Raw genomic sequence first — 25,975 nt, 5'->3', positions numbered from 1 at the left:
TTTGAAGTTGCTTATTTTAAGCACAACAGATTAGCTTTATTATTTACATTGTATGGGTACTATCTTTGGAAGGTCTTTTGATAGACAAATATGCTGCCTTATACTATGATGGCATCATCCTCATCAGGAGTCAAAGTATTTCAGAAATTAATACCAGAAAAGATCTTGGGAGGTAGTTTAATACAGTCTTTCAACTTTACAGATCGGGAAAACTAAAGATCAAAAGAAGGACTAAAACTCAAAAGTTCATGGGGTAAAAAGAAACCACCTAAGAAAGTTGAATTGAATCTTAATTTTTTTTCCTATAATGATAGAGTTGATGCAAGTGAACTTTCCAAAGTAGTTTTGTGAAATTTTTTTAAAAATCATTTCTCAAGTAGATTTGATATTCAGGTAACAAAAGTGGTTTGTTTCAGCTAAGTAACCTCACCTTATCTTCCTCAGACTTGAAAGCTGTTATCCCTAATTAATAAATGATGGTTATACATTAATGATATAATAACATTTACTATATGACTTTGAAGCCAAATTCCAAAAATAATCTGTTTAGGCAAACACTTTTATCTTCCCCACTCTAGGTTTTCTCAGTGCACTTTTGCTTTTCTAATTGGAATCATTCCTTCTATTAAGTTTTAGGTGTAAAGAAATCCAAATATCATTAAAGTATTTTTATTAATTTGCTTATGTAAATGAAACAGCTACTATAACTTTATTAAAATGTATTAACAGCATTCAGTATTATATTGCTTTAAACATAATAGCTAATAAAACTCATGACATCTATTGAAATTTTCAATCTGACAGTTTTTAAATAACTTAAAAGTAAGCACCAGGTATATGAAAAGATACTGAAGTTATATGACCCCAGGAACTTGTAGTTGTGGGGAAATCTTTTTTTGAAGTTGAAAGTAAAGATGTTAATGTACAAAACCCTTTGAAATTTTGCTAACTCTATGATTATCTCACCAAGAAAGATGATACAATTTTATAGTTGATTTCATTCTAGTTGAGCTGCTTCATTTTATAAGTAAGGAGTCACATGGCTGGCACTGCAGGATGGCAGCTGACTCGGGCTTACGCTTACCCAGAACTTTCCTGTAGTCTGTGCTACAATAGGACAGCTGAAGAGGCAGGCAATAATAGAAGAAACTGTATAACATAAACAGGGGAAAATGAGAGAAGCAAAGTAAAATTTTAAGAAACATTTGTTTTATTGTACATGTGAGTAAGAAGAAATGGTATGTTGAACAAGGGACTAGCTGAACATTTTAACTTTACTTAAGGGACAGGTGAAGACCTAAATAGGCCCATAAAGTATACAACACAGTAAACAGAACAATAAATCTATAAACAATAAACTGTTAGAAATGGTAAGTTTGAGTGCAAGGTTGTGCGTATCTGCAGCTATTGAACTTGAAGATTATGTATAGATTGAACCCTGTCCTATTCAAGCCAACACCAAAACAACCTGGGTACATAGAACTGACCATCTTAAAAATAAAGGGTAATATACAGTACAAGAGTAGTATTAAATCAGAAATACTCAAGTAAATAATGTCTCAGTACAGCAAAGGCACAGTTCATCTTTTCAGTTAAAATATATAATTCATTTTTTCTTGACTTTGAAAATTCTGTTTTCCAAGTACTACAACTAGGCAAAATGGATACCTTCTGCATTGAATCCATGCAGCAATCTGGAAAACAAGCAAAAACAAATAAGGTGGCACTGAAAAAAACTCGTAGATATATTGGTATATGGATGGGTTTGTTCCATTAATTTTATACATGAACACATCAGCATACTTATATACCCACCCACTTCTAACAACAGTCATTTAAAAAATCTTTTTTTACAACTATATAAGATATACCTTGGTTGAAACCATGTCATGCTAGTGGCTTTTTGTTACGTCTGCATGTCTTAATATTGAATTTGATTGAAATTAAGACTTGCTATCCCAGGCCTAAGAACTCACTGGCACTTGTTCCGTTTCAGTACAATAAATGAACAAGAAGCTATCTGGAATTTGAGGAAGAAGTCAGATAAATGACCACTCATCAGGTGCTCATTCTTGAATTCTTACTGAGGTTCAAATTATATACTTACACATTGTTTCTCTTTGTGGATACCTATGTACTTAGCGACTTCAGTTAGCAAAATGCATCTTTTAGTAAGAATGAAGGAAAGTAAAATTTTTTAAAAAAATTTGTTTAGACTTGAGATTATTTTCAGGGTGGCCCATAGGATCAAGTCCAATGAATTAAAATGTCTGAAAATAGCACTTGTAAATAGTGCTCAACTTCTAGGTAACATCTAATAAAGACTCAGCAGTCCTGCTAGCCAGCCAATGAAATACAGGCTCCATTTGTCTTAGCTCTATAAAACTGTTTCCAGCTTGGAAAAAGTCAAGCTAAGGACTTTTATAACAATCTACCCTTATTTTTTATTCAGCCTTTTGAGCATGGATGCTTGAAAAGTAAATAGTCAAGAACTTCTGAAAGATAGTGTTAATGAGTAAAAATTACAGGTTAATTTAGCTGAGTAATTAATTGAAGCCTTACTCTAATATAAAGACTTGCTTAGTTCAAGGAAAAAAATTTGGGCCTAAATTTCCTAGATAATTATGACATCCTTTTACTTAATATGTGTGCAGTCTGCCTCAGGCTATAAAACTATTACTAACTGGATAATCATGTATGATTTTAACTGACAGTTCATGCTTAAGATCTTTTTAACAATAGCTATTCCCAGTAAGGAAATGAATCAGATCCAATTACACATATTATGACTCTTCTGCCTTATGGGTTACTTTGAAGAGATGAGCTATTAAAAGTAAAACCGGGGTTGGGGATTTAGTTCAGTGGTTCCGCCACCTGCCCTGCCGCCTGCCTTGCAAGCACAGGGTCCCAAGTTCAATCCCCAGTACCAAAAATAAATAAACTGTGGAGAGTAGGGGGCTGGGGAAGGAAGGCAAGAACATGCACACCACAACACACTTTAACACAAGGGCAATCTTCTGGCTCGGACTGTTCATTACTACTGTTCTTAAAGAAAATGTTCATTCTGCTGCAGCTAACTAGCCTCCATCTTCTACACCAAATACTATTCCATGTCATGGAAGTGCTATGCAATAATTCTCCCAGGTAGCACCTGTATGCATACCGCTTAAAAGCCTTTAAATATCTAACTTGAAGGTATCTTGGTAAAGAAATGTAAACACTAAGGAAAAAAAAATGTAATTACCTGATAAAGTCATCCATGTCCATACAACGGGCCCGTTTGTCACTAAAACTTGTGCTGGTTAGGATTTGCTGTACTTTATCTGCTATGCTGAAATCTTCTGGTATTATCTATCAATACAAGATTCAGAATAAATGAACAACATATCTTTAATGAAATTACTTTGGCTCTTTTTTTTTAGTCCAGTTAAGTCTAAACAGCCATCATTCAAACATTTGTTAAAAACTTGATAATTTGAGTAAGACCTGGATATCTAAGATAAGTGGCTGATCTTTAGCAAATATTCAACACCTTGAATAAAAAATCATGTATATTCCCCTTTCTGATTTGGCAGTACTGGGGACTGACCCAGGGCCTTCTCACTAAGCTGTATCTCCAACCTTTTTATTTGGAGACAAAGTCTCACTAAGTTACCCAGGCTTGGCTCAAACTGGAGATCCTCATGCTGCTTTGGCCTCCCAGTGTTGGGATTACAGGCGTACCCCACCATCCTCAGCTCCATTTTTTAATATTTAAAAATCTGAAACCGTTACCAGTTTCAGACTTCACAAAATAAAACAATAACTAAATTTACAAAATAAAACTATAAACTAAATTTAAAGTAATTATTACTCCTTTCAAAATAACATCTTCTTGCCACAAATTTCACCTAGCCGGATGATTTTTCTGAGATGATCTCTCTGGTCCTTAATATTCTATCATATTTGATTCACATCTTTTACCCAAAGACTTTTCTTGGTTCAATTTAATAATTTTCTACTTAATGCCAGTATTTCATGACTTGTAAAACAGACAATACTGTGATACATTAAACCATATAAAGTACAAAGGATCTGAGCCATAAAAAAAGGAAGGAAACCTGCCTGTTTTGTTTACACTGAAAGCTAAAAAGTTAGCAGACACCTCATTATAGGTAGATGTGTGCAGTGCAAGAGCAAATACTTGTTTAAAGGAAGTCATACAGATGATCAAAGAATGAGGCTCACAACCAGAAATCTGCTATTCAGTGTACAATTATTTTAATTTCTGGGTACTTAAAAATATTAACAAAACAGTAACCAGATTTGTAACTGCTATAGAAGCAACAAACCAGGGATGATCTTAATTCAGATAGCAAATTACACACAGCTGTTTTAAACTAAAGAAGCTACACATGAAGAAATTGTAACTTTGCTGAATTGGATTCTTATTACATTAAAAACAAATGCGGGCCGGGGATTTAGCTCAGTCGTTAATGCCACCTGCTTTGCAAGTGCAAGGTCCAGAGTACCAAAAAAAACCCACCCCCCAAAAAAACAAATCTCAGCGGTGCCTGTCTCACAAGCGCAAGGTACCGAGTTTGATCCCCTACACCAAAAAAAAAACCCAAAAGCAAATGTCATTAGTTAAAAGAGGACAGTGTGAAGGAGTCTCACATCCATTCCAGAGACTGCATAGCAGCTCTACCCTCAGAATTCAGGCCAAAATTGTGCTAGTTATATACTCCTAAGGATCCTATGGAGCATCCAAAATAGTCTCATTGATGAGGGGCCAGGGATTTAGCTCAGTGGCACCATGCCTGCCTCACAAGCACAAGTTTCCTGAGTTCGATCCCTGGTACCCCCTCAAAAAAATGATAGATCGGGGTGGGGGATTTAGCTCAGTGTTTTCGCTGCCTGCTGTGCAAGCGCAAAGACCCGAGTTCGATCCCCGGGACCAAAAAAAAAGAGAGAAAAAAGAATGACAGATCAAGAGGTAAAATAGATGGACATTTTAAAAGAAATCACCGAGAACAGTTTCTACTTACAATATTATGGATGGAACAGTGAATTCTGTAGTTTTTTTCCAGTAGCTGTTGTACTGCACTTGATCTACAGCATAAATGATATCGCTATTATTCCAAAATCATATATAATACATGCTTCCTTTCAGTTTAGACAAAATTAAATCGCTGTGTTCCATTAGGTGAAATTAAGGAATTTTAAAAGATGTTCAATATGTAAACTTTAAAAAGTACAGTCCTGACAAACATCTCTTTAAAAAAAAAAAAGGATTCAGTCAAATTCCACACATTGCATTTGGTTTTTTAAGAAACAAGAGTTTATTATGTTAAAAGGCTGGCCTCTAACTCCTCTGGTCAAGTGATCTTCCTCCCTCAGCTTCCAAGTGGCTACCTTGGAGTATGGCACATGCCACCACCGTATCTTCTTAAATTCTTCACTGATATTCTCCTGCCAGTGGTAGTGAACCTAAAGCACAGGTACCGCAGCACGTACACAGAGCCCTCTGTCAGCACACAATCCAAGTCACCCCAACAACCAAGCATCGGATAACAGCTGTTTTTTTGGGGTTTTTTTCCTTTAGTACCGGGGATTGAACTCTGGTCCTTGTGCTTGCAGGGCAGGCAGCGGCACCACTGAGCTAAAACCCTGGCCCAAAGCCTGATGTGTCTGTGTTTTGTGCTTTCTACTTTCCATCTTCCTAGCACCAATTTTCTGTTCATATTGGGGTTTTTTTTGGTACCGGAGATGGAACTCAGGTCCTTCCACTTGCAAGGCAGGCGGTAGAACCACTGAGCTAAATCCCCAGCTACAGCTGTTTTTTCTAAACTAAAACCTCAGTATTCAGGTTTAATTGCAGTGTTGGCACTTGGTGATAAATAAGTGGGTTTTTAGGTTGCAATTTGGGCAGTTGGTTTCTAAAAGGTTCCCCATCACTGTGACCTAGACCTCCACAAAACCACCTCTAAAAATTATATCTCAGCTGAGTGCAGTGACATATACCTGTAATCTCAGCTAATCCAGAGGATAAGGCAGAAGGATCCCAAGTTCAAAGGCAGTCTAAAAAAAAATTTTTTAAAATGAAAAAAACAATGGCCCCTTATAAAGGGGCCGGGAATTTAGCTCAGTGGTTTCATTGCCTGGTGCGCAAGCACAAGGACCCGAGTTCGATCCCCGGTACCAAAAAAGAAAAAAAGAAAAACAAAGGCAGTCCGCCAATTTAGTAAGACCCTCTCAAAAAGAAAAAAGGAGGCAAAGGTGGTTCAGTGGTAGAGTGCACTGATCCTTTATAAAGGAGAAATTAGTAAAATACTTACTTGAATGCTGCAGATAGTGTCTTGTTTTTCCTAACGAAAGTAATCCTTACTAGGCCATCCCATTCCTGAAATAGAAAATGGATATTCTCTTCTAAATGCTGAACTTCTTGTCTAGTCTTGCTAAGTACTGTCTTCTAACATAAAACTTTATATCTTGATCTGGCTAGCATACATGCAAAAGAAGGATGTATTCTTGATTTCTACATTTTTGTGTGTCTCACTGAATATACTTTATCCTCTTTAACTGAAAAAAATGTACAGCTGTCCCATTTGTGAACAAAGAACATGGCAGGGCATTTAGTTAAGCCTAAATATCACTTTCAAAAATTAGATTCAAAACAGACATGAAAACCAGATGTGGTGGGGTGTGCCTGTGATCCTAGCACTTGGGAGGCTGAGGCAGGAGGACTGAGTTTAGCCCAATTTAGGCTACATAGTAAGCTGAAGACCACCCTGGATTGTACAATAAAACCCTGCCTCAAAAACAAAACCAAAAAGAACATATAGACGTAAAGTCACACAGTGACACATGCCTATAATTCTAGCTAGTCTGGTCTCTGAAGGCTGAGGCAAGCCTAGGCAACTTAGCAAGACCATGGCTCAAAGTGAAGCAAAAGGGATAGGGATGTAGCTTTGTGGTAAAGCTCTAGTGGGTCTGATCTCAGTACCATCCCCCCCCCCCCAAAAAGACATGACAGGATAGCTGTGCAACACACACACCTAAACCTTCCAGGAGTTATTGTCAAATCACCCCATTTACTACCAGCTTATCACAATCGTGTTTTTCTCTTAACATGACTTTTTACATCTAGTGGTCTGGATTTTTTTTAAACCACCAAAACAATTTTTTTTAATGTTAACAGTATTATCCAAGCATGGTGGTGCATACCTATAATCCTACCAACTTAGTGACTTAGCAAGATGCTGTCTCAAAAAGTGCTAGAGATGTGGCTCAATGAGGAAGGCTTGTGTACCAAAAAAAAAAAAAGGTAAGAGTATTTAAAACTTTTTATTTTCCAAGTTTTATTCAAACAGACAAGTTTTCAGTTATCATCTTAAGTAAAATGCAACAGCATTCTAATTGTTTTGCCATTTACAACTTTTCCATGTTTTGGGGGGCCTTCAAAACTCTTGCAAATTATTACATCGACTCCATTACAAGAATGTACCATAATTCACATTCTATGTTTAGACATTTAGGTGGATTCGGTGTTTTTCTGCTACTATAGATACACATCATTTTCCAGCATGGACATTTTCCTTTACCGAATGACCTAGTATTTTAAGCCTCACCTGAAAATTGATAGGTGGTGGTGGATTCTTAGGTTCTATTCTTACAACACTGGATTCTACCTTAGGTGGTGGTCTGAAGTTATTCTTTCCCACCTGTTAATCAGAAAATGTTTAGTCCTCTCAAAGGCAACTTTTAGTAATCAATAATACTCTCCTGATAGAAGGCAAAGCTAGATGCTTAAGGATGAGTTAAGCTAGATTATTTTAATTAAAAAAATCACTTACTTTCATTAGATGGTCCACACGAGCTAACAGCTGTGTATTAATTGACAGTCTGCAGTATAACTTATCCCCAGGCTTTGCAACTAGTCTGAGAGCAAATTCTCTTTGAAACATAAGTATAGCACATCTATACCAGAAAAGAAACCAGAAAGAAATATGGAAATGGTCATTTTCAACTAAAATTTTAATTAAAAAGAATTTTCTTGAGAGGGAAAACAGCAAAGTGGCACCTGTGGTTAATAACAATTAGGCTGCTCAGAAAGTACAACATTTTCTGCCTTAGCCTTATTACCAAAAAATGAGAACACTGGCTTTGCTTTATCACAGTTGTACCCTAACCCTTAGGAAGATACCTTGTCCTCAATGATCATGTGAACAAGTATTTTGAATTTCGGTAGTCCATCATCAATTCTATGAAAACAAAATCAACTCCATAGCAGAATTACATTGTGCTATGAAGCACTCTTAAGGAAGAGGTGAGAGTGGAGAAGGAAGTTGTGAACTACACTGTCCCTTTGGCTTAGCAGTTTAAAGAACTTTGTCTTCAATAAACTATGGGAAGGGTTTTGGACGCTAACAAACAGAAGACCATCTTCCAAGTTGTACTTTGACTTTTTTTTTTTTTTTTGAGACAGGCCCTCACTATGCAGTTCAGGCTGGCTTTGAACTCCCTGGTGATCCTCCTGCCTCCCAATTGCTGGGATTACAGGCTTGCACCACCAGCTCTAACTTTAACAATGAGTCACACTAAAAAATTCATCTGTGAAGACTGAGATGGGAGAATTCCAAGTTCAACCCCAACCTCGGTAACTCAGTAACTTAAGTGAGAACCTATCTCGAAATAAAAAATTTTAAAAGACCTGAGGATGTAGTATGAAGGCTGTTAAGTTCAATAGTGTACTAAAAAAAAGAAAAAAATCTGCATTGCAAAAATATCGATGTGTATGTATTTGTATACCTCCAACAAAAGTTTCAAGAAACCATAATCACCTAGGCCACATACAGTGCCTTCTGATATATTCTATGTCATTAAAAAAAAAAGGATGCTCATGACTACATTTATTTTATAACTTGCAGTTTGAAAGCCACTAGTATAGCCTACTAGAGACCAGTTAAGGGAAACACTGCAGTTATCTAGACATGGTAATAAAAAGTCTGATGTAGGCTAATGGCAGAGGATTAGAAAATAGGAAAAGGCAGCCCCCCCCCCCCAAATTTTGCCAACTCAGAGGGAGAGACTTGTATACAAATTAAGATTTTTCTACACAACTTCCAGTAGTTTTTCAATTGGCTTGACTTTTATTTTCAGCTGTCTGTGTTCCTGACCTAAACTGTCAATCTTTCTTAAAATTTGGCAGTAATTCTGGTCTTTTGTCACAAACCTGAAGAAAGGTCGGTGCAGCAACAGTTTGAAGACAAAAGGAGATGATATCTGTAAGAGAATTACTACTTTCAAGAAAGACACTCAGAAACCAGAGAAGCACTTGGAATGTTTGTGACTGTTTGAGGACGTACCTGATAAGGCAAGTTTGCTACACAAGCATCAAAAAATGGCAAATCCGTTTTCAGCACATCACCCACCATCACCTGAAGTTTGCTGGCTAGGGGCCTGATGATAAGAAAAGAAATTTTGAAAGAATATTGTTTCATAAACTTGAAATGTACTTTGATTCTAACATGTATACTCACGTGCCCTGAACTCTTTTGTGAAGTTCAGCTACTAGTCTTGGGTCAAGCTCACAGGCAACTACCTAAATTAACAACAAAAACTTTTTTTTAGGTTAATTATGGAGTATAAATTCTTTAACATGATTTAACATTTTTTCCAATTGTACCATCAATATTCTTTTAACTGTATTCTACAGCTTAAAATCAACAAAGGCACCACCCAGAAAACCTAGTAGACAAGAGTATGTGAGAGTTCTACCCAAATAATTAACAGAATTATCATGTTTCATCTGTCTCCACACTTTGTAAGTTAACAGGTAATGAAAAGAATACACAATATGTGTAGTTAGATATAAGGCAACTACTAGAATGAGTACACGGCTTCTCTCATCAATGGAAATCCAAACACATGACAGAAATAATTTTTCAAGTAAATGAAAAGATACCAGATAAGGGAGAAATTGTAATTTTATTGCAGTATCAGCTGAGGTTTCACTGACTTCCAAGACCATGTCTACAGGGTAAAAACAGATGCTTCTTACTCTGTTTATATCATCTACCTTTTCTGGGCCCTGTCCAGCAGTCCAGCTCCCTTATCCTTAGACTTCTGGCTGGGATTGGCCAGCGAAAGGCATAGGCATAGGGCTGGTAACAGTTCCCTCCCCTTTCCAGAGGCCTTGGATGGTTAACAGCTTCCTGCTGTGGCAGGCTAGTCCCCAGCATTTCACTAATGTTTACTGATTCCCTTGGACCCCATTTCCACACATCTCTAGTCTTTTTATTAAACACTTCTGATAAGCTCTTCAAAATGTGTTGCCTACTTCTATCAAAGATATAATAATGGAAGCTGGGTCAGTCAAGACACAACGTACTGGTAGTGGCTAGGTGGGACCCTAATCTCAAGAGTTCCAGTAACTCACTTATTTGCTTTGTTCCTCTAGGACCTGAGGGTTACTGTTCTTAATATTTTTGAGCTGAGTGTTCCCATTTTGTTCTTTTAGTGCTCTAACAAACACATAACCAATTCCCTAGGTTAAATTCCTCATTAATATAACAAATGTGGTTTCTACTTTCCTAATATATCACATTATTTTCTAAGATACAATTTCTAGCAAGAGATCAAAAATCACTATAAAAATAACAGCAATTAAAACAGAGTTACAGTTACAGTTCAGCTGAGCTTACAGTCATTTCTGATAGCAAAAGCATAAAATTTCCTTTTTACCTTTTTTGCCTTTTCTAATAACTTTACAGTCATGTTACCAGTTCCAGGTCCAACTTCCAGCACCACATCGGTTGGTCTTAAGGCAGCCTAAAAGCAAGCATAACTATTTAGTTCTCCTGGCACGCCTGAAAAATTTACACCTAAACATCTTTGTTTATTTAGTGTTGAGATTTTACTCTAAATGTTTAGATTTCTTCATGATATATGTAGTTTACAAAATTACCTCAATAATATTATGTGCAAATGAAAATCTTAAGTTCTCTCCTAACCTGGGGAAATGCTCGACTTTAGAAGTCAAAAAACTGGGAATAGTTCTTTGCATGATTGGCTTTCAACTTTCTACTTTGTAAATGACTTCAGTAGTCCTGTTAACAAATCTACATATCAACAAATTCAAAAGACAGAGGGCTGTGTATCATGAAGTTGCCTGAGAATCACAGCATGTTGGACCTAGACTTCCCAATTCTTAACCCAAGCGTATGGCTTCAGGAACATAGGAACACAAGAGAGCTGCAATATTCTGTAAGATCTGATTACTATGTAAGACAAGATTCTTTATAATCTTTCTACAGCTCCATGATGCTTCCCTTGTAACCATAAAAGTAATCTGCATCATGTCTATTTCATTTCCTAACACTCAATCATCCATAAAAATAAGAGAATTATCAACCCATATAGAAAGAATATTCCAAACAATTCATGTAGCACTGAAATACACCGAATAATTTATATGTAGTACCATATGCTTTTCTGGGAAACATACTTTCTAACGTGTAGTTTTGACTGCAATAAATACAAACTAATAGTGATATGGTGGGGAGAAAGTGATTAGAAAAATAATAATCTGGAATTGAACAAGTACAAAAGGCTAGCTAGAAAGTAGATAATCCATAGATGCAAAATTTGGGGTCAGAAGAAATAGACACCTAAAGAATGATGCATATCATGCTAAAGATAGTCTGAGAATCTTAGATAATTTTTTAATTCAACAAATATTTACAGAACATCTATTTTACGCCAGGCACTCTGCCTTCGCTTAAGTATTCTGAAGAGTAAAATTAACCCAACAACTTTTCTCTTCACACCCACCTTATCGATAATACTGTTAACAATGAGAGGATTTTTCAAAATGTGCTGCCCAATCCCCGTGTTGAAAGTGAGTCCTAGAAGAAGACAGATAACAGCCTTAATTTCCCCAGTAAGATTAGCTATCAGCCCATCCAGAGAAACAAGCAGGACGAGTGGGGCGGGGGGGGGGGGGGCAAGCATTCGGTGCCAGTGACAAACGTCGCATCCCAGGCTGGGACTGCCATCTCCGAGTCCCTCACTGAGGCCCCAACCCCACTCCCGCTCCACCGCTCCTGCGGCTCGGGTCTCGCTCCGCGCCGGGATCAGCTTCCTCCTCCCGGCAGTCCACACCTCCGGCGCTCTGGAGCTCCCGGCGCTGTTCTTGCCGCTGGCGGCGATGGACGCTCGCCCCCGACTTGACCTTCGGCATCTCAGCAGGAAGCTGGCCCAGCATCGGTGAAGTCAGGGGGCACCAAAGCGGGGCTGCCCAAACCTCCCCCCGACGTAGGCTTCACAAGGTCCCGCACCATGTGGAGAAGGGGCAGGCCCGCTTCCGCGCCTCCGCCCGCCCGGGACACGTAAGTGGGCAGAGCTTGCAGCCCAGTGGCCCCCGGGAATTGTAGTCTCCAGCTGCTGGAACGCCTCGGCCAAGGAACCACCCTTCCCAGAAGACCCTGCGCCACCGAGCCTGGCAGTTCGGATTGGCTGATGTAGAGCGGAGGCGGGACGTCCCTCGCGTATCTGCGTGCAGGCCCTTAAGGAGTGTGGCACTGTCTCCCTCTGGGTTAATGTAAGTATGTGAACGTTTTATTGTGCTATGTTTTGGGAGCGCAGACAGTCTGAGGAGGGTTCTTTCAAATGTCTTTTCCCTGTTTCCCTTCAGATTATGGAGTGAGAAGCCCAGTATTTGGGAATAAAGTTCGTGCTGCTCTGGGGGAATTTGTTTCTCTGCTTCCTGCTCTGTGGAAGACTCAGTTGGAATCATCTCCAGTTCCACTAGGACTTCTGACTGTTTCACTGTCCTTTGTACCTCGTCATTCATTCCCTAAACATTTATTGAGCTCTAGCCGCGTATTAGACACTGCTGAGTATTCGTAGTTAAGTGAGAAGCTGATCTCAAAGTTTAATCTATTGAGAGATATTGACAAAAATGTCCAAAACACTAAATGTGATAATAAATGTTTTCGATACTGTGAAAAGGCATTGTACTCAAATCAAAGCTCCTCCACAACTAATTTGCTGCTAGTGTAATGGCTCTCCGTCTTTTGTGTGTCTTTGAAAAAAGCCTCTTCCTGGCACTAAAGCTGACTCGCCGCTGAGAAATTGTTGGATTCTCAGACCTTAGTTTCAGTCCCTCCTTTCTTTGCTGTAATTCTAATTTAGGGGGAAATTTTGCAGATATCCTAGTGACAGCTTCAACTTTCTATTTCAGTCCGCTAGTCATTAATTTATTCCACAGTTCTGGAATATTCTACAATAGCTAGTCATTGTCAAATGCTAGGAATAAGGACATGGATGTGAGACCATCTTTTTTCTTTTTTGGGGGTTTTTTTTTTTTGGTACCGGGATCGAACTCTGGACCCTGCGCTTTCGAGGCAGGTGACGGAACCACTGAGGTAAATCCCCGGCTCCCAGATACCATCCTTTTTTAAAGAATTCAAGAAAACAAAAGGAGTGAGGAATTGAGATTGAGGAGAAAAGAGATAATAATGATTGCTGAGCAATTACGTACCAGGTACTTTATAGGTACATTATTTATTTTAGCCATTCCAAATAGTTCTTTGAGGGAGATCTTATTATATCCATTTTGATGCTTTTTTTTTTTTTTGGTACCGGGGATCGAACTCGGGTCCTTGCGCTTGCGAGGCAGGCGACGGAACCACTGGGCTAAATCCCCGGCCCTATTATATCCATTTTATAGATGAGGAAACAGAGCGACAAAAACGTGTAATACCTTCCTCAAGATCACATAAAATGACAGATGCATGTTGAAACTAGGTCTCTGTATTTCAAAGATTATATGCATTAGAAGCAGTATGATCATAGCACTATGGCTTTTCTTTGAATTGAAACCATTTACAAAATGTAATATTTGAGCTGTCTTCAAATATCAAAGGGCGATCAATCCTCTGACTACCTAGAAAGGGGAATGGCAAGGGCTAAACAGAAAAAAGACAATAGAGACTTGTATAATTTCAAAGTATATGGGAGGCCAGGAAGTCAGTGCCTCAGAGTGGGCAAAGACCAAGACTCTCCAAGCTAGCCACTATTTATTGGGTACACACAATAATTGGAGGGAGCATCAGGTGCATTAGGGGACAATGGTCAAAGTACATGAGGCACTGATGAAAATCTTAAGTCACAATGTTCTTCTGTACAGAGAGCATTCTAACAATAGTGGGTGGAATGGCTTAAGTTTGACAAGGAATTAGTCCCTTCCCAGGTGAACCTTTCTCTTTTGTTTTACTACTCAGTTCTCAAAGAACCAGCTGATGTAATCTTGCTAGTGAAGTCACAGTCTCAGCTGTGATCTGAGGCAAAACGGAGCTATGTTTCCGCCTGCCATAGCCGTCTCAGGGGCAAGGTACTTTAAGCCTCAGACAGCTATAGTCATTCTATAATTATGAAATGAATTTTTACCCAAAATTTATGTAGACATGTTCCCAGTAGTCAAAGGACAAAAAAAGTTATCCAAGAGAGAGTTGAGAATGCATGGGGGGGGGGGGGGCTGGGGATTTAGCTCAGTGGTTCTGCTGCCTGCCTTGCAAGCCCAAGGACTCGAGTTCAATCCCAATACCAAAAAAAAAAAAAAAAATAGAGAATGTATAGGGGATACTCAGAACTAAATTATAAAGATGTTCAAGCAAGAAAAAGAAATGTGGTATAGCCAGCAAGTAGATAGGTAAGGTAAATGTATCTATTAGTGACTTATGCAGAATTTACTTCCCCCAACCCAAACCCCTTTGTCATGTCATTTCTTCATAAATTTATCATTTTTTTGACTAGATAATATAAAACATTTTCTACTTTGGTCATTTTTTTCTGGATTTCACTCCCTTGTGAGGGCCCTCATATAAATTTGAAAATTAATAAAATGTGTGTCCTTTTCTTCTATTAATCTGTACTATGTCAGTTTAACTTTGACCAGCCAAAGGTTTCAAAAGGGTAGAAGAGGGGCTGGGGATGTAGCTCAGTGGCACAGTGCCTGCCTGGCAAGTGCAAAGCCCTGAGTTTGATCCCTGGTACCAAAAAAAAAAAAGGTAGAAGAGAATATATATTTCTCCTCATTGCTGTCTGTACCAAAATAATAGATCTGGTTGAGTAATTTATATAGAAAGGATTAGAAGGGCCACTATTTTCAGTACAGAGAAACTGTTCTTTCAATCTTATTCTGACTACTAGTATTAAGGCAACATTCCAGGAATAAAATAATATTGGGTGTAACATGCATTAGCAAGAGCAGTTAGGCAGGAAAAAGATAAAAGGAATATGTATGAGAAAGGAATAAGTCTAATTATTATTACTGTATTTGCAGATGACCTGATCCTCTCATAGAAGACCCAAAAATCCAGAAAAAGATTCCTAGAATTGATAACCAAATTCAGCAATGTAGCAGGATACTAAATCAACACAGAAAAATCAATAGCATTTTGGTGCACCAATAATGAACCTACTGGGAAAGAAATCAGGAAAAAAATACCATTCACAATAATAGCAGGAAAAAATATTGTACTTTGGTATTAACTTAAGGAAGTGAAAGACCTCTACAATGAAAACTACAGTACTCCGAAAAGGAAATCCAAGAGGACATCAGAAAATAGAAAGATATCCTCTGTTCCTGGATATGTAGAACCAGTATAGTCAAAGTGGCCATATTTCCAAAATTGATATACAGACTTAATGCAATCCCAATCACAATGCCAACAACATTCCTCAGAGAACTAGAACTTGCTAATGTTTCAAGTGCTCAAATTCACAGAGAACCAGAAGAGACCCAGAATAGCAAAACCAATCCCTAGCAAAGTGAGAGGCATCCCAATCCCAGACTTGAAGTTATATTTCAAAGCTACCATGATAAAAACAGCATAGTATTGCCACAAAAACAGACACGAGGGTCAGTGGAACAGAATAGAGGATTCAGAAACAACCCAAACAACATTCAACTATAGAATCTGACAAAGGGGCCAAAAACATACACTGGAGAAAAAATAGCCTCTAATAAATGGTGCTGGGGAAACCTGGCTATCCACGTTCAGAAGATTAAGTCTAGACCTGTATCTCTCACCATGTACTAACTTAAAATGGATCAAAGAAAAAAAATGAATCAAAGAATTAAATGTTTGGTTTTTTGGTACTGGGGATCAAATTCGGGTCCTTCCGCTTTCGAGGCAGGCAGCAGAACCACCGAGCTAAATCCTCAGCCCTAAAGAAATGTTAAATGTTAAAACATAAATACTAGGGCCGGGGATTTAGCTCAGTGGTTCCGCTGCCTGCCTAGCAAGCGCAAGGTCCTGCGTTCGATCTCCGGTACCAAAAAAACATAAATACTAACCCTACTAGAAGATAGAATAGGTAAAATTCTTGAAGTCATAGGCATAGGCAAGGACTTTCTGAGCAAGAAATGCAGTTACATAGGAAATAGTACCAAGAATCAACAAATAGGATCATATCAAATTTGAAAAGCTGTACAGCAAAGGAAACAACCAAGTATTACTCATACAAAGGACTCATTCGGAATATATAAAGAACTCAAAAAAATTAGATTCCCCCCCCAAATAAAGGACCAATTAAGAAATGGGCAAATGAAATCAATAAACACTTCTCAGAAGTACAAAAGGTCAATAAGTACATAAAGAAATACTCAACATCACTGGCCATTAGAGAAATGCAAATTAATAGAACACTGAGCCAGGTGTGGTGTACATGCCTGTAATCCCAGCACCGGGGAAGCTGAGGTAGGAGGATCTCTGTGAGTTCAAGGCTACTGGCCTGAGCTATATAGTGAGTTCAAGACCAGCCCAAACTACATAGCAAGACCTTGTCTCAAACCAACAAACAAAAAAGAAATCAACAACACTGAGATTCCATCTTACCCCAGAAAGAATGGTCACCATCAAGAAATGTAATAATCACAAATGCTGGAGAGGCTTTGGGAGAAACAGGAACCCTTCTACATTGTTGGAGGGAATGTAAACTAGTATAACTACTATGGAAATCAGTAGGGAGATTTTTCAAAAAACTAAAAATAGAAATTCCATTTTACTCAGGTATTTTCCTTCTAGGTATCTTCCAAAAATGGTTAAAGACATCATACTATAGTTGTACATGCATAGCCATGTTTATAGCAGCACAATTCATAATAGCTAAATTTGAGAAGCAGCCTATATGTCCATCAAAGATAAATTGATAAAGAAAATATGGTGTTTACACACAATGGAGTACTATTCTGCCATAAGGAAAAATAAACTTGAGTCATTTGTAGGAATGTGGATGTGCCTTGAGACTCTAATGTTAGTTCAAAGCAGACACAAGTTTAAATATGGTTTCTCTTATATGAGAAAACCAAGTTATAAATGAAGAGTGAAATAACAAAAGATAGACACTAAGAAGTAGGGAGATAGATCTTAGATGGGAAGAGGATCAAGAGATGGGGGAGGGAAGGGGACAGGGATGAATAAAGGAATTAAGACATGTACATGTACCAGCTTTACACTAGGAATGTAAACATGTACTAATAGAATGACAGCCAAAAAAATTAACTCATGCCATTCCTACAGTTTTTGTTATTAATAAAACATACAAGAACTTGGAAACACAATTTTAATAGCATTTACTTTGGTAGGAAAGGTGTATTTAAATTCTCAGCATGCTTGAAATGGTTATTTTAAATATGTCAGTGCATACAATAAAGAAATGTAAAATGTTAAGCATTTTCTTGTACATAATATAGTTCCTTACAGAATTTTATTGTATTCAGTACTCAAAGAAACAGTAAGAATGTTTTGAATTTCACACATTTTATGTAGGGTTAGCACTGAAATACTGTGTTCCTATAAAATGAATAGAATTCAGCTGGACAAGAAAAAATTGAGATCTAATATCAAGTTGTTGGCTTTCCATGGAACAATGAATCATTGTTGCATTTGTGACAACATCCAAATCTAGGTACCAAATGAAATACAGCCTTAAATAGCAGAACAGTTCCCAAACATGTTCTAATTTTGTATATAGCCATAAATACTACATTAAGGTTAATTAAGAAAGAAGATTATGGTCTCTGTTTAATACTACAATGAGTGTATTATTTGTCTCTTTTACACTACTACAGTAAAGTACCCAAAGCTGGGTAATTTTATGAAGAAAGGAAGTTGATTCAGTTTGCAGTCCTGGAGGTCAGGGGGCTGCATCTGGTGATAGTCTCCTTGCTGTCGGAGTCCTGAGGCAGCACAGTGAATCACATGGCAAGAGACAGGGAGCAGGGCCAGGGATTTAGCTCAGTGGTTCCGGTGCCTGCCTCACAAGCACAAGGTCCCGAGTTCGATCCCCGGTACCAAAAAAAAAAAAAAAAAAAAAAAAAAGACAGGGAGCATATGTGTCTACTTTTCCCACTTTCTGTAGTCACTAGTTGCACAGCAAAGGAAACCACTAATGGTGAAACAAGTTATAGAATGGCAAAAAAATTTTACAGCTACTCCTCAGACAGAGGACTAATATCTAGAATATATAAAGAACTAAAAAATCAGAACCCCCAGATTTAAAGACCCAATCCAAAAATAGGCATCTGAAATGAACAGACATTTCTCAGATGAAGAAGTACAAATAGCAAATAAATACATGAATAAATCTTCAGGATCACTGGCCATTTGAGAAATGCAAATTAAAACAACACTGAGATTCCACTCGCTCCAGAAAAAACAGAAAGAATGGCTACCATCAAGAAATCAACTGATAGTCTGGCATGGTGGCACATTCCTATAATCCCAGCACTCGGGAGGCTGAGGCAGGAGGATCACCTCAGTTCAAGGCCAGTTTATGCTATGTAGTGAATTCAAGGAGAGCCTGAATTGCATAGTGAGAACTTGTCTCAGAAAAAATAAAGAAATCAACCAATAACAAATGCTAGAGAGGCTGTGGGAAGAAAGGAACCCTTCTCCATTTTTGGGGGGACTGTTAACTGATAGAACCACTATGGAAATCAGTATAGAGATTCCTCAAAAAACTGAAAGTAGAAATTTCATTTGATCCAGCTATTTCCCTTTTAAGTAACTTCCCAAAAGAGTTAAAGATATTATACCATAGTGATGTATGCATAGCCATGTTTATAGCAGCACAAATCATAATAGCTACATCTAGGAAACAGCCTATGTGTCCATCAACAGATGAATGGATTAAAAATGTGGTACTTATATACAATTCAGTATTACTTTGCCATAAAAAGAATAACCTTGGTCATTTATAGGAAAATGGATGCATCTTGAGACCATAGTTAAGTTGAAGTAACTCAAAACACACAAGCTGAAATATTACTTGGTTTCTCTTATATGAAAATATATATATACATGTCAAAATGAAAGATAATAAGAAAAAAGAGATAGAAAAAAGGTATTATAATCCAGTGCAGACAATGTCTTTAAAAGTGTACCTCGATTTAGTAGAATTGTCTTACATGTTTTATATGTTCTTTGGTCTATTAGTCTGGTTTTCAATCTGTATATATGATAATTAGCTTTATAAGATCTTATAAGATAAATAAATAAAAAATAAAAATAGAAATGGAAAAATAAGAGGGTAGAGGGAAGGGGGAAAAGGGAATTGAAATGTATTGTGTGCACATTGATATATTTACCAATTAGAGTGAACGTAATCATGTACTGCAAACATGTACTAATAAAAGTCAAAAAAGTAAAATAGATATGGAAATTTATATATATATTTATATATATATATATATAGTCACTAGTATTCAATCATAGGGTGTTCCATCTTGACAGTCTCCATCCTAATCACCTCCCAAAGGCCCCACCTCCAAATGCCAGAGTTGGATTAAATTTCCACTGTCTCCCTCACAATGACATGAACTCTTAGACACACTCAAATCATATCAATGAGTCTCAGCATTGTCACAAAAAACTTAATGATAGTCAATACCTCTCAGAAGCACTTGTTGGATAAATGTCATCACCGTTCTTTGCTTTTTTTCTTTTTTGGTACCGGGAATCGAACTCTGGACCTTGTGCTTGCAAGCCAGGCAGTGGAACCACTGAGCTAAATCCCTGGCCACAATTCTTAAAAGACAAAGTGAGGCACATTAAAATTTTAAAGCGTTTATTTGAACAGACATTGATTCATGAATCAGCTCTAGATGGCAGGCAGTTTGGGGCTCCTCTAAAGGGATTCCAGGGGAAGGGTTCTTTTTTGGTTTTTTGAGACAGGTCTCATGATGTAGTTCAGGCTGGCCTTGAACTTACTATGTAGTACAGGGTGGTCTCAATCTTGTGTTCTCCTGCCTCAGCCTCCCTAGTGCTGATATTACAGGCATGCACCACCAATCCCAGCCAGGGGAAGGTTTAAATGAGTGAATGTGGAGCAATGGCAAATAACCCAAGTTCAATCCCGGGTACCACACAAAAAAAACCCAAACAAAAAGATTACCATGATTTTAAGACTAAGCTATGTCTGGGTGGGGCTGGGAATATAGCTCAGTGGTAGAGCACTTGGCAGCTTTTTTTTGGTACTGGGGATCGAACTTGGGTCCTTGCACTTGCGAGGCAGGCAGCACAACCACTGAGCTAAATCCCCGGTTTGGCTAGCATTTTTAAGGCTCTGGGCTTGATCCCAGCACAATCAATCAATCAATCAATCCCCCATACCAGGTTAGGACAGTTACATTGAAAACACATAACACAAGCAAACAAAAAACCTAACTTGTAACATCCAAATGTTCCCTATAACCTCCTTATGGTGGGAAAACTTCTATGAACATTTTTACACAAACTATTTGCTTTTGTTGTTTTAACAACATATGTTTTAACATAGTTGGAGTCATACTGGATACAGAAGTTACTGTTTGTGTTCCATAAAATACAGTAACAGTAAATGTACTTGGGGCTGGGGTGTATCTCAGTGGTAGAGTACCTGACGTGCAGAAGCCCTGGGTTTGAGTCACAGAACCACACATATACACAAAAATCACTTTTCCAAGTTATTATATTCTTTTAATAATCAATGTTGAAAACTGCTGCAGAAAATTTCGTCTTGTCAATGCCTGAATTTACTGAATCATTTCTTTCTTTCTTTCCTTTTTTTTTCGGTAGTGCTAAGGGTTGAACCCCCAAAGCTTTGTATATGCTAGGCAAGCACTCTACCACCAGACCACATCCTCAGCCCTTTTAAAATTTTATTTTGAGACAGGATTTCACTAAATTGCCCAGATTGGTTTTGAACTTGTATTCTCCCACCTCAGCCTCTCAGGTAGCTGGGATTACAGGTGTGTGCCACTGCACCTGGGTACTAAATCATTTCCATACCATTGTCTTAATTAAAAATAGAATTGTAAAGAGAAGGAAAAAATGGATACAAAGCTTTTATATATAGGAAGGGGAAGAGATTCAAGAGGAGGGGGAGGGATGGGAAAAAAAGAAGAGGCAGGCTATATCATGTACAGGTGAAAATTTCTTATGATAAGTGTAATCATTATGTATATCTAAAATGTATCAATAAACATGTTCCTTCAAAAATGTAATTATAAAAAAATTGTACACATTTTAGTGCCTGCATGAAAAATATTTCTTATACTTTGAATTGTCTCTCTAGTATGGACTTTCAAGAATGGAATTACTTAGTCAAGCTACAAGAATACTTCATTTTGGATTATGTATTGACAGAATATTTTCTAAAGTAATTGAATCACAGGCCAGAGATTTAGCTCAGTGGTTCCACTACCTGCCTCACAAGAGCAAGGTCCAGAGTTCGATCCCCAGTACCAAAAGAAAAAAGAAAGAAAAAAGAAATAAGTTGAATCACTTTCATTCTCACCAGCAGAATATAAAAAAGTACCCATTTCTCTTTATACTTGCCACTGTTTTTGTTTTCCAAGTTTGAATTAATTGAATTTTATTTTTTTGAATTATTCAAATAATACTTAAACATAAAAAATTAGCACAGGGCCAGGGATTTAGCTCAGTGGTTTTGCCGCCTGCTGTGCAAGCATAAGGACCCGAGTTCGATCCCCAGTACAAAAAAAAAAAATTAGCACAGTAGTAAAACATTTTAGAATGCGAAAATTACCCTCCAGGATTCACATCTATTAAAATATTGGTAAATTGGTGTGTAGTTTTTCGGACTTTTTGGATGTATAAAACTCTTCTAACTTTCTATCATTATTTAACTAAATATTATGGACATCTTTTAGTATTAAAGAATAAAATCTACCTTTTTTGCATAGTAGGGGTTGATTTCAGGGCTTTTATACTGAATTATGTCTCTAGCCCTCTTTATTTTTTATTTTGAGACATGTTCTCACTAAACTGTTAAGTTGTTGAGGTGATCCTCTTGCTTCAGCCTCTCAGAAAGATACATCATCTTTTTTAACAAGCAGATACTAACCCACTACATGAATATATTATCATTTATATAGTCAGTCCTTACAATCAATTTATATTATTCCAAGTTTCGCTTCTCTGAGAGTTAACTGATTGAGTCAACTTGAGTATGATGCAACTAAATTGAATCAGCATAGTTCTGGGTGTGACTGAGAGGATTTAATTAAAACAGAACACCTAACCTGGTAGGCTTGTCACCTGAATGGCATAAAAGAGAAATGAAGAAGGCTTGCTTCTGTTTCTTCAGAGGAGCTCCAGTCTTCACTTTCACTTTGGATGTCCTCTCCTGGCTTCCAGAGCAGGCTCTTCAGCCTTCCAGTGCAGACCCTTTGGCCTCCTGAAAGGGACTTACACAGGACACTACAGTGAGCTCCAGGCCTTTGACTGAATCCTTCTGATCTCCAGTTTGCAGGCAGATCTTTCGCACTCTTCCACACCTGATTCTGCGGGCACCCATTGTAAACCAGTCTTGTAAATTCTTATATATCTGTATATGTCTCATTAAATGTGTTTCTCTAGGAAGCACTGGCTGACACAGTTTCAAACCAAAGTGAATTTGTTGTGAATTATATTTTCAAGGACAGATGAAATCACTTTTCAAAGACTTAATTTCCTAATCTGGTATGCTATAAACATCTTGTGAGCTAATTTATAAATGCCTAATGAGATATATTTTAATATAGAGTTGCCAAAGACCAAATTTTACACAAGTTGCAAGAATAAAATGGAGTGAGATAGATAGCTATGATTCTGGAGCATATTTTAATTTTCTCTTGCTGAGTTTTTTTAAAAAAAATCTTGTTTTATCTTATTGTTTTAACAAACCTAGTAGCTTAGAAAAACATAGATTTATTTTCTTAGGGTTATGGAAATCAAGTCTAAAGTTGTCTGTGGGGCTGTTTCTTCTAGAGGTTGTAGAAGAAAACTCATTTCTGTAACTTTCCCAGCTTGAAGGCCACTGTATTCTTTGGCTTGTGACCCCTACATTGCTTTTCCACCTTCGTAGTCATATTTTCTTGTCTTTGATACTCCTGATAAAACCCTCTCATTAAAACCCTAGTGATTACATTGGACCCGTGGGATAATTTTCCCATATTAGGATTATTAACTTAATTATGGCAAATTTGCCAGTTTGGAGGATGAAGAAATGGACATGCTTTATTCTACCTGTCACAAAACATGTACTGTATCTAAATTTGAGTTTGTGTTCTTCCACTGAAAATCCTGAGTGCAAAAATGACAATTTCAATGAGCATCATTTTCTTGTTTTTCTTTTTTTTTTGTACTGGGGATCAAACTCAGGACCTTGCGCTGGCAAGGCAGGCAATGGAACCACTGAGCTAAATCCCCAGCCTGAGCATCAGTTTCTAATCTGTAAAATGAGGAATACTCTCTCTGCATGGGTTGATGAGGATTTATGAGATAAATTACATAAAATGTTTCAAGTTCAATGCCTGGAACTTTAGAAAACACTTAGAACAGTAGCTGCTGCCAGGTCTGGTGGTGCAGACCTGTAATCCCAGCTACTCAGAAAGCAGACACAGGACAATTACAAGTTCCAGGTGAGCCTGGGAAACTTACAGAGACAGTTTATCAAGATAAACCATAAAAAAGACTGAAGGTGTAGTTTAGCACTGTGGGTTTAATCCTCAGTACCTCAACAATGACAGCAACAGCAAAACAACAACAACAACACAGTAGTTGATACACAGGAGGTATTTATTAGAATTTAGTTATAATAATATATTGAGGCACAATGAGTTGCATTGTTATTGAGTTGATTTCTTGGATTTTATGTGAGTTCACAAATAAAGGAAGCAAATATTTCTTTAATTTAGCATTTGCTTCATCAACTTCATGCTTTCCCTTTGCAATTCTTAACTGTATGCAGGAGGAAAGATTGAATTATATTAGGATCTCAAATGTATCCTAAACTAAATAATAAAGATTTAATTTAAATGATTGTCTGTTTCTGTGAAAAGCCTGAGAATATAGTAATGAAATGCAGCAGAATATTGCTTTATTCAGCTCTATATATTTGCTTTGTGCATAATACATGACTGGATTTTAAATTCATAGCAGCTAAAGCTAGGACCTCCAAATGCATTCTAATTTGGGATCCTAATACTATAGAAAAAATTTTTATGTGCATCTTTTTCTAAGTTAGAAATTTCCTTTTCTAAGTTAGATTTTCAAAGTGTCTATTACTCCCAGAAGAAGAGATCTACTCTTATGAGGTAATTGCTTTATTCTGAGTAAGATAATTTTTCTACATTAAGTATTCCTCATAGTAGTTTTACCATGTCATCTATGGTCCGGGAGCATTGGTATTCCCTGGAAACTCATTAGAAATGAAGACTCTCAGGCCACATTGTCACAGGGAAGTTAGACATTGGATGTTACAACCTGTTAGATGTCAGATGTGCCAAGTTTGGGTCTCTCAATAAACAAAGAATGGATATGAGGGCAAAGGAGGTTAAGGGTAGGAAAACTTTATTGAGAGAAAGCTCCTGAGAGATGGGAGAGGGCCTGAAAGTGGGTTGGTGCTTAGGTTCTTCGGGTGTTTTCGTACATGACAATGACTACATACCAAACCACTGTGGGTCAAGATGATGCCAACCTTTGGTGTTACAAGTACAGTAGCTTATCTGATATTGATCCAATAGGCAAGGGAGTGATGTAGTGAGGGAGTATGGTGGGCATTGCTAATTTCAGTTTACCTTTAACTTCTAACATAGAAAGATCAAAGGCATTTTGGGGAAATGCCTTATGTAGGCTCACTGAATCAGGCGGTGCTGATTATGGCACAATTTCAAGCTGCTCCTCTATCTCTAGGGAGGCCTACAGGCCTGGCTGTCTTCCAGTTTCTCCAGACAATTTTTATGTGTCTCATCTTCTGTACTGACTCCTTAGAGGGCCTGGTTCCTCTCTGACTGCTTGTTCATTTCTATCTTAGCTGTCTATACTAACATCTCAGACCCAATTCATCAGGGCCTGTTTTTAAACAAGACCTCTCTGCAATTCTATGCATACCTAACATTTGAGTTGTATTATCTCTCAATAAAATCAGAAGAGAATTTAGCCAAAAAAATGCTCACAATCTCATCTAAATAGTGACAAGCCCTTTTAACATGTGGCATTTGTTTATTTCTGAAGATGGAACCATACTGAACATACTGTTTTGTAACCTACTCTGCTCACAATGGACTGCAAATGTATTATCATGTCTACAAATACCTTTCAATGTGATTGTAAATGGCCAACTTGTATTTAATTAATTAATTATTTTTTTTGGTACCAGGGATCAAACTCAGGACCTTGTGCTTGCATGGCAGGAGCTGGAACCACTGAGCTAAATCCAAGGCCCCATTATTTATTTATTTTTGATACTGGAGAATGAACTCAGGACCTTGTGCTTGTGAGGCAGTTGGCGGAAACACTGCCCTAACTTGTATTTTATATATTGATGTATTATAATTTTATCATTCCTCTCTAAGGTCATTTAGGTAATTTTTATGTCTTAATTTTTTAAAAAAATAGCCTTGTGTGATAAACATCCTTGTAATACAGAGCTTGCCATT

At 37.5% G+C, this 25,975-nt stretch overlaps 2 protein-coding genes across 3 annotated transcripts in view; one reads left to right on the top strand and one right to left on the bottom strand.

Moving 5' to 3' along the window:
- Window positions 1-1,187: 1,187 nt before the first annotated feature.
- Dimt1 (DIM1 rRNA methyltransferase and ribosome maturation factor) lies at window positions 1,188-12,417 on the bottom strand. Of its 2 annotated transcripts, XM_004862884.4 has the most exons (12): window positions 12,145-12,417; window positions 11,815-11,888; window positions 10,726-10,812; window positions 9,522-9,583; window positions 9,348-9,441; window positions 9,215-9,264; window positions 7,836-7,959; window positions 7,611-7,703; window positions 6,318-6,382; window positions 5,028-5,091; window positions 3,245-3,351; window positions 1,188-1,694 (listed from the first exon to the last, which is right to left on the bottom strand). In XM_004862884.4, exons 1-12 carry the CDS (start codon window positions 12,245-12,247, stop codon window positions 1,652-1,654), a joined length of 966 nt encoding a protein of 321 aa, XP_004862941.1. In that variant the 5' UTR covers window positions 12,248-12,417; the 3' UTR covers window positions 1,188-1,651. The 2 variants fall into 2 exon arrangements, with proteins under 2 accessions (XP_004862941.1, XP_021098633.1); XM_021242974.2 differs by lacking the exons at window positions 1,188-1,694; window positions 3,245-3,351; window positions 5,028-5,091 and adding an exon at window positions 5,124-5,469 and having other exon boundaries at window positions 12,145-12,396.
- A 102-nt stretch (window positions 12,418-12,519) lies between these two features.
- Ipo11 (importin 11) overlaps window positions 12,520-25,975 on the top strand; it is a 213,613-nt gene continuing 200,157 nt past the window's right edge. The window contains exon 1 of the mRNA XM_021242972.2: window positions 12,520-12,583. The gene's annotated coding sequence lies outside the window, so the exon portion shown is untranslated. The remainder of the gene's footprint in view (window positions 12,584-25,975) is intronic.

The sequence above is a fragment of the Heterocephalus glaber genome, unplaced genomic scaffold, assembly GCF_053883595.1.
Source record: "Heterocephalus glaber isolate CG9 unplaced genomic scaffold, H.glaber_assembly_v1.0 deba00001543, whole genome shotgun sequence".
Taxonomy (NCBI): domain Eukaryota; kingdom Metazoa; phylum Chordata; class Mammalia; order Rodentia; family Bathyergidae; genus Heterocephalus; species Heterocephalus glaber.
This window is presented reverse-complemented; position numbering and strand designations above follow the sequence as displayed.

Bases quoted from the DNA above. Each gene is read 5' to 3' on its own strand.
- Dimt1 (XM_004862884.4), bottom strand. From the start codon at position 12,247: ATGCTGGGCCAGCTTCCTGCTGAGATGCCGAAGGTCAAGTCGGGGGCG. The intron at 11,889-12,144 runs GTGTGGACTGCC...GTCTTCTTCTAG, and splicing joins GGAGCTCCAGAGCGCCGGAG to GACTCACTTTCAACACGGGG. The intron at 10,813-11,814 runs GTGGGTGTGAAG...GCTTGCTTTTAG, and splicing joins TTAACAGTATTATCGATAAG to GCTGCCTTAAGACCAACCGA.